This window comes from Lutra lutra, chromosome 3 (genome assembly GCF_902655055.1).
Source record: "Lutra lutra chromosome 3, mLutLut1.2, whole genome shotgun sequence".
In the NCBI taxonomy this organism is placed as follows: Eukaryota; Metazoa; Chordata; class Mammalia; order Carnivora; family Mustelidae; genus Lutra; species Lutra lutra.
In genome coordinates this window covers 12,467,419-12,476,494 of record NC_062280.1, presented here as the reverse complement: position 1 = coordinate 12,476,494, position 9,076 = coordinate 12,467,419, and the positions used below count along the sequence as shown (strand labels likewise).

The 9,076-nt window shown below is 43.8% G+C and overlaps 1 protein-coding gene across 1 annotated transcript in view; it reads right to left on the bottom strand.

Moving 5' to 3' along the window:
• Positions 1–7,397: 7,397 nt before the first annotated feature.
• The window catches only part of SPATS2L (spermatogenesis associated serine rich 2 like), a 165,970-nt gene continuing 164,291 nt past the window's right edge, over positions 7,398–9,076 (bottom strand). The window contains 1 exon segment of the mRNA XM_047720835.1: positions 7,398–8,314. Within this exon segment, the coding sequence (XP_047576791.1) occupies positions 7,919–8,314 (396 nt within the window). The 3' untranslated portion in view covers positions 7,398–7,918.

Here is a 9,076-nt window from a genome sequence, read left to right as displayed (position 1 = left end):
AATTGGTTAGTTATATCATGGAGAGCCTAAGGCTGACAATTTATGTTTCATATTTGTAAATAGTAAGTTTTTGGTTCACTATTGCCTTACACTACAGTTTTATAAAGTATTTTCACATATTCTATTTGATTGTGTTCATTTTGCTTGTTAGTCTCAGAACAACAACATAATGAAGGTCGTCTTTCCCAGTTCCTTCAAGATCAAGAAAAAAATGAGGTTGAACAAAATAAAGGCTGTACGGTAGTAACACCCCCCTACACCCACTTCAACCCCACGTTTTAGGCCCGTAATCTGATAACGACAGACTAACACAACATCACCGACCAAAGGAAACGGTAGATGGAGGAAGGAGACTAAAAATGTGAACTTGTTTAATATTTAAAGTTTTTGAGCAGGAAAGTATTAATATTGTATTTGGATTACATGTCTGTTACACTTTGTTGCCTCTCTGTGTGCAATACCTGGTACATGGTAGTCCTTCCGTCAATTTTCTTTTTTAAAGATTTTATTTATTTATTTGATAGCGACATAGCAAGAGAGGGAACACTAGCAGGGGGAGTGAGAGAAGGAGAAGCAGACTTCCCGCTGAGCAGGCAGCCTGATGTGGGGCTGGATCCCAGGACCTGGGGATCATGACTTGAGCCGAAGGCAGACGCTTAAGGGCTGAGCCACCCAGGCGCCCCCTTCAGTAAATTTCTGAACAGTTAAAGCAATCCCCCCCTCCCTCCCCCCCATATTTATTTTTAAAAACGCGTCTGGTAGCAATCTTCAGGAGCTGTGGAAACTGATTTCCGACCTTGCAGAGTATATCCTGTCAGAACAGAAGAAGTGGTAGTGGAAGTTCCTTCATAGGATGATTATTGCTAATGACCAAAATTACCGTCAGGAATGACCAGAACAGTTATAGGACTTGTCAAGTTGTTTAAAGTAATCCAGAGCCACGGATCACGAGATCTCAAGGAGGTCGATGCCAGTGCTGTCTGACTTCTGAGAAAGGAAAAAAAGTCTGGCCTCCCTCCTCTGGCTTCATTGTTTCTGCTAGAATTGCTGATGCAGTTTCTTTTTCATTCACACACTTAATCCTATTCAAGTGCTAACACTGAAAAAATTGTTGACTCAATTCCCAGTCTGTGGTTAAATATAGTATAATTATCCAGCTAGTCCTGGATTTTTAAAGAAGGAATTAACATGCAAGCATATTTGACTTTACCTGAGAAATTGTTCATAGAACATTTTTGATTTAAATAACATTTTGAGGGGCGCCTGGGTGGCTCAGTGGGTTAAAGCCTCTGCCTTCGGCTCAGGTCATGATCCCAGGGTCCTGGGATGGAGCCCCGCATCGGGCTCTCTGCTCAGCGGGGAGCCAGCCTCCTCCTCTCTCTCTCTGCCTGCCTCTCTGCCTACTTGTGATCTCTCTCTGTCTGTCAAATAAATAAAATCTTAAAAAAAATAAATAACATTTTGAATGTGCACGAATACTTGTGGTAGTAAATTGTTCTGTAAAAGGGAGGATGCTAATATTTGTATGAATAGGAGGTTACCTCAGAACGGGTCGCCTTCTACCTGCAATTCCTTTGGATAGCTTCAGTCTATATCTGGTAGGATGTTGGTTAGAGACAAAGTGCAAAGTACAAAGTTGATAAAGTGAAGGGAGAGAACTTCTACTATAGCAAATGGAAAGTATTTTCAAATTTTTTACATCTGTGTATTCCTAAAGTAACTAGGAACCTTCTCCTGATGGAAAGTACTGTCATTCTGCCATATGCGGAAACTCCCTTGAAAACTGTCAACAAGGCGCTGATTCCTCCCTGAAGAGTGGATGAGGCATTCTTTGTCGAGGGCTGCAGTGAGTATGCAGGGTTTCAGGCATGTAGCGCAGCCAAAAAAGCAAACACGAAAAGCTAACAGGGGGAAAGAAAAAAAACACCGGTTTCCAGCTGTTTTCAGAACTTCCTATTCGTGGAATTTGGTTAGTGGTGCGGCCTCAAAAGGGCCATTTGCACGTACAGTCCTGTCGGCCTCGTGAGACACACATGGCTTACACATCGTTCCACATTGCTCCAGAAAAGCTAATTTTTCTTTGTTCACATGTGTTGCCCGAGACAGCCCATAGCCAGTTCATATCCGCGAGCTAGACAGTTCCTGAGGGAGGCTGTAACCAAGATAAATCGAATTGTATAGTAACTGGCAGTCAGTGTTCAGCCCGACTTGTTTATTTGACAACTTCTCCTTCTGTACCGTTGCGTCTCGTACTTTTGATTTCCTTCCTTTACCCTGAAGCCCTCGTTACCTTAGTAAGATTTTGCCCAGCTATAGGGATGAACCAGGGGCCCGGAGCATAGAAGAGAAGCTTGTTTTAAACCGAGAGCACGTTACAGAAAGCAAAAGGTAGCGCGCATTTGCTGAGGTTGGGAAAAGGCAAATATTGCTTCCATCTGCCAAGATTTCTTCAAACTTTGGACATTCTGCTTCAATAACAGCTCTTTCAAGAACTCATCCCCTAAATTCTTGGTTTGGAAGATGTGGAAACTCGACTTTGATGTAGATGACAGGTGGTTCAGACAATCTGGATGTTAACTGGTAAGCGAGGCCGAACCGGTCAAGAACCCAGCATAGCTGGGGAGTAAGACAACATGTACTTTCTCACCAGCTCTGTCTGTGTTCCCTTTTTGCAAATCCCTTGTTCCCTCCAGATAAGGATTTTTCAACATCGACATGACATCTTGGATCATTCTCTGTGGTGGGTAACTGTGCCAGCATCCCTGGCCAGTGACCCCTGCCCCAGTTCTTGTCATCAAAATGCCTCCAGACTTTTCCAAATGTCTTCTTTGGGTAAGGGGTGGGCACACATTTGATTATCCCCAGTTGAGAACCATTGTTTTAGTTGGGTGTCTTAACCTGAGCAAAATAATTTGTCTCCTAATTGGGGGCCCTGGGTATATGAAGAAACATCCCTGCTGTCAATCGTAGCCTTGGGGATTAAGGGAGGGGATGATACCAAAGAAGGGGTGTCTCACGCCTGCCAATTAAAATATATATCCTGTTAGTTTCCACTTCCATTTTTGGTTTTGGTATTGTAGCTGCCTCAAGGTGGGCTACTTGGGCATGAAGATTATTTTGAGTTGAAAGCAATCAAAACCCAGCAGAGTCAGAAAAAGCTCTCTTCTTCCCCTTCAATGGCCTAACCATAATGTAGATAGAGGACCTGCTCCAAGAAGAGCCCCCCGGGGGGCCTGAGTGAGCAGGGGTAGGAAGCTGGCCCAAACTTGTTTTTTCCCTTGGACACTGGTCTCTACTCCAGGGGTGATTGTCCCTCTATCCGCTATTCTGGCATTCTTTCATAGCTAACCCCTTGTTACTAATTGTTTCTTCTCTCAATTATAAACATATATAGACACACATAAAAAAGAACATCCATATGAAGTTTCCACATACACATTCATAAACCTTCCCCATTTAAATTGCTTTGTGGCTACTATCCCCTAATTGGAACCTGATACGTACAAACTGCCAGAAACTATTCCAAGTCATTTGCAAAGATGAACTTATTCAATCCTTATAACAAAGCTTTAAGGCTTGTTATAGGGGTGGTTATCAGCCCACAGAGAAACTGAGGCAGGGAGATGTTCGGAAACATACCCAAGTTTCCACAGCTGGGCCGTGGTGAGGCCTAGAAGCGAATCCAGGCAGTCTGCCACCAAGGACAGGATTTTGTTGCTCTGTTGTCTTCCCATCTTCTCTAGAATTGACTTACTGGATTATTTTGCATAAAGCCATTTAGGCTCCAGAATTTTCTAGGGGTATTGGAATTGACCACTCTTTCCTGTCTGCTCTCTTGTATTTCTTGAGTTCCTACTGTGTGTCAGGCATTGACAGAGGGGTAATAATAATATTAGCCAACTCGGTACAGAGTGGTGGTAATTTATAGAAAGTGAGGTCTCACAAAGGACTAAAACAGGCAAATCTAATTCAAACTTAAGCATTTGAAGTTAAAAAATAGGATAGTTTTCTCTTTTTGATGGGAGGTACTTTCTACATTCGTTTTCTGTAGAAATTCTTTGGTCATTGTTGCACACTTGGTTCTGAAATATTTTTTTTGTGAGAAATCTACATATTTTCTCAAGCAGAGAAAAATATATGTTTACAATTTATTTATTCCCTAAAAACTGTGTGTGACGATGTCACCTGTGAGACTTGAACTTAGCGGTGGCACCCAAAGCTCTTGTGAGCTGTGAGAAGAGGCAGAGTTCACAAACAAGGGGGCCTCTGAAAATCAACCCCCGAAAATAATTTATAAGAACCTGCTTGCGGAGCGCAACATTGAATGTTTCTCAGATAGCAGGACGAGATCCAGACCAGAGTGCCTTTGCTCAAGGGGCCACTGTATTGGGATTAAACACTGGTTTGGGCCAATCTACTGCCAAGGACTGGGGACCTGGTTCTTTGATACTAAGAATAGACTGAGAACTTGCTTAGGATTTAGAAAGCCTCGTTAGAAAAAGCAAAAGGATGAAAAAAATTTCGTTGTAATAGCTTGCAGTGAATAGTATTAAAATTGTGCTTCAAATTCTGAGGTAAGAAGAGAATCCTTGGGACTTAGCAACACATCATATTTTTTTCTCACCAGATTCGAGCAGTTACGATGGCTCAGTACTTTCAGGAAAATGCTGGAGCAGTGTATCAGGCAGCTGAATAATTCAGATGGAGGTGATGAGTTTGCTTACGAAATGTGGGAGCAGGTAACTGGTTCTTTGTCTTTTGTGTCGTTTTTCGGTGCCTGCGGGGAAGTCTGGAGTCCTAGCCCAACTGTGCCAGAATTTTAGGTAAGGCCTCTGAAGCCGGTGGAGTAACGAAGATGCCATTGCCTCGTTCACGGATGCTATCCTGAGCGGCCGTAGAGAAGTGAAGATCTTTTACCCTCTCTAGACACAAGAGGGCACTCGAAACAGACAGGGTGGGGGACAGTGCAAAAGGGGGGGGAGAAAGAGAGCCAGGGTCAAGCTCTCAGTCAAAGGCGGTGTTGAATTTAGGCATCTGGGGGTCGAGTGGCATTCTCAGCTCCCCCTTCTCCACCGGCACCGAGAACTGGCCAGGTCCTAGGTTCCCTCTTCTCATGATTAAATTGAAACCAAGGCTCAGATCTAGGCTTTCAGAGTCAGGATTCCCAAATCCCTTACTTTGGCAAAAATCTGCAGGTCGCTGTTGGTCTGGCAACTTTTCCCATTAACCTCATTTGATGTCGCTTCCCTAGGAATATTTAATTAGAATCTCCTTTTCTGATGCCAGCAGCATTGAACTACTTGTGAACTGAGCTTTAAAGCAGGTATGTTACGTTTCTAGTTTCTTCCCTCCAACTCCTCTACGTCTTTTATTGAGGGTGAATTTTGTATGACTTGTGTTTAACTCTCTAAGCCTTGCTGTATTTGGCACCCCTTGGAGAGTAGGCAGACACTCTCAAATGGAATGTAAATTTGGAAAGTAATGGGAACCCAAGAAGGAGGTTGGATTTCACAGATGGAGTCTTGGTACAATGTAGGTGAGTTTTGAAGTGATTCAATCTTCATGGGTATTAAAATGCTTTATTTAACCTCCACTAGAGGCATGTTTAAGAGTGAGGAATCTATTCTTCGGGTTCTTGTGCATTAAGCAGAGACATGAAAGTGCTCGTGACTGTGGATTTTTTTTAAAGGAATTTAAAACATTTTAAAAGAATGGCGGTCTACTACCCAGCTAAGATCACAATGGTTCTACCTGAAGAGATGTCATATAGTATTCAGATGGCCTGACAGTGGCAACTCTAATATTGAAATTACCATTTCAAACACGTGAATTAGTAAAGGCTCCCATGCCCTGGGGTCTCCTAAGAAAGGCAAAATCTAGGAAAAACCAAAATTAGGTCTGAACACGTTTTAGCACTCTTTTTGGTTTCTTTTCTGTGACCTGGGTGCATTTGCATTGTGCTCGCGAATGTGTTTGAGCGGCCTTCACGCTGAGAGCCACAGGAGCTGGTGAGTCAGTCCAGGCCAAGAGCGGTGGGGCCAGCGCAGCCCACAAAGGAAGGCGCACCCCTGATCTGGAAATCCCGTTGTTTTTCTGTTGCAAGAATTATTTGACTCATCTTTAAAGCTGTCACATACACACTGACATTTCTCAGTGGCAGGCCAAACCTCGCTACACAAAATTTGTGCTTCGTCCTTCTGTCTTGTAAAATATAAATTCAGGGCCTCAGATGGAGGAAACGGGGATCGCAGTCCTGAACATTTATCTTTCTTATTTGAACGAGTAAACTCTTCCTTCCTTCCTGGAATGTGACTTAACATTTAAAATTCCTATTAAATCTCTGGTACATCCAGAGACCTCAGAAAGCTCTCTCCGGAGAAAGCAAACATCCTCCTGCTCTTGGCCAAAGAAACGGATGCTCGCGTGGCCTGTAGGATTAGCTGCTCGGGGCTGCTCGATGCAAGAGAACTGCTCAAGCTGGGTTGCCAGAAAAAACGTTCACATTGAGCTGGAAGTCAGCGTGTGCACTTGAGAGAGGCCAACCAATCTGTAGGACATGAGGAAGCTGTTGCAAGCAGGGCCCACACTGAGCTGCCCTGAAGTCAAAGATACGGGATTTGGGGTTCTTTGGGGCTTGGGCTCCCCAGTGTCCATTCTCCCTTCCTGAGGAAACCATAGCCCTTCCTACAGGCCCCTGTGCTTCTGGGGAACTGGCCACACCCCAGCTCCAAGGCTGGGATCCAACCAGTTTATGTTAATTAGTAAGCCTTCTTTGCTGCCCCCTCCCCCATTTTGCTGACTGGCTGAGTGACAGGCCTACCAGCAATCTGGGCCAACGATTTTCCTCGCAGACTTCTGACAAGGACACATGCTCCATGTGGATGCTACCTGGACAGCGTCTCTTTTCTTCTGGACAGTGCAGGGGTTGGACTTGAACCCTAGGAACAAAGTAGCTATTTGCCACCCCTCCGAACACGATGTCAGCCTAAGGAGGAAGGACTGCTGAGCTAATGAAGAGAAATGAGCTGGAGTCTGGACCAACCTGGACCCAAGTCATATGTTGTTGCTGGACTTTTCGGTCACTGAACCAATAAATTGTCTTTATTGTTTCAATGAGGCTGAGCTGAGGTCTATGTTTCTTGCGACCAAGGCTTCCGAATTACCACATGGTGTCTAAGATGATTGGGGTGTATACTACCCATTTATATGTGGGGCAACAGACCAGCCGGGGCCACTGTGAGGCATTGTTTTTTTCTGAAAAGGTACTTGTCCTAAGAGCAAGCATACTGGGGAGAGCTCTGAGCCAACTCCCTCCAGTTTCCTCAGAGGGCCTACATTGAAAAACAAAGTGGGCATCAATTAAAAAAAAAAAAAGAAAAAAAAAAGCCAGCCAGGTGTCAAATGCAGCATATTTTAATTTGTTTCAAATAAAGCAATATATGTATATATATATATTTTCTTTTTCAGAAAAACACCAGGTGTTAAATTCTACAAAAGCGCATGTGTCTTCAGCGGATCATGGTTGTCTGATCGGTAAGATTTTTTTTTTTTTTTTCCCAACATTAACTCTCTAAAGACAATCAATGGACTGACATCACTGCTACAACACAGGTTGCTACTGAGCCTCTGATCTGTAGCCACATCTTGATTTTCCTAACAAACGAGTAAATACTGCCGGGCTAAAATGCTGCGATGTCTTGATGAGAAAAAGCGTCAACAGATCAAGCAAAGCCATGAAAGTTATGAAAGCAAGCTAGGGCTGATTATTAGAATTAGTAAAAATGATTAAGAGAGGATGACACAACCACAGAGGGTCTGCACATTCTGACTGACTCTCTTTGGCAGCAAACTGGGTCAGCACCTCGGGCAGGGAACCAAAACTGAGTGGAAACTGCTTTTTTTTTTTCTTCCTCCTCACTCAGGCCACCAACGTCACCGCTGGGACCGAGAGGACCGTGGCGTCTGTGGAAACTTCTATTCTCGTGGGGCAGAGATTGCACTGTGAAACCCTAGCGACGTTCCCCCGGAACGGCCTGGCCTCCGAGTTGTCTACAGCGTGCTGCCTTCGCCGGGGCTTCTCTGAATGGGCTGGGGCCTCGGGGGTCTTTGTCCCCAAGGGGGCTTCTTGGTTTTTGGCGCCGCCTTTGTTTTTGGGACGGAAGCCGTTGTGCGGCTGTCTTCTGTGTTCATGGCGGTTGTTGCCCTTCGCCATCAAATCAGCTTCATTTCCACCGCCCTGTGGCTTGGCAGAGCCATTCAGCCTGTTGTTATGGTACTGGGGATTAAATCTCCGTCTTTGGCTAGAAGACCCATTCTGCCAAAAAAAAAAAAAAAAAAAAGGAAGAAAGAAAGAAAGAAAAAAGAAAAGATAAAACGAAAAAAAAAAGAGATGGGTATTAGATGCCAACAAACTCCAGATGACATCAGGGAAACCAAACCCCTAAGCCACAGGTAACCTTTTTCACACCCTAGAGGACGATGACAACATGCAAATGGGGTCAAGCTGATACAATCCTCAAGCTTAAAAGAATAGCAGACCATCTTGTGAGTGGAACTCCAAAAAAATGACTAATGTTGGAAGAGAGGTTTCAGATGTCTAAGAGAGACAATGCCAGAACCAACGAAACCCCATAAAATACACTTAAAATATCATGGAATGAAATGTTAACACAGAGGCAGAACAAGGATAATTCTCTATCATGAAAATTTCTTGGACCTTCTAAATGGATTAGGTATAGGAATTCTCATTAGATATAGAAGCAAAATGTAAAATTCTGCTTAAAATTTAGTTTGTAAGTTTTCTTCTCTAAAGCAGCATTTCCATTTTTATCTCAAAACAACTATCATAGCTTAGAAATATCATCTTGGGTAAACACAAGGCTGAGGTCTATCTGGTAGATCTTGGCAGGGTATAGAGGTGACATGAATTTTCCTACAGGTGATTCGCTCTTCTAATAAACTTCTCGGAGTTCTCAGCCAACACGAGTTCTGAAGCATCATACTGGAAAACTGGTACCCTTCAACAAACCAGCAGCCACGAATGTAAATGGAAGAGTAGAGAGGAAGCAACGGTCAG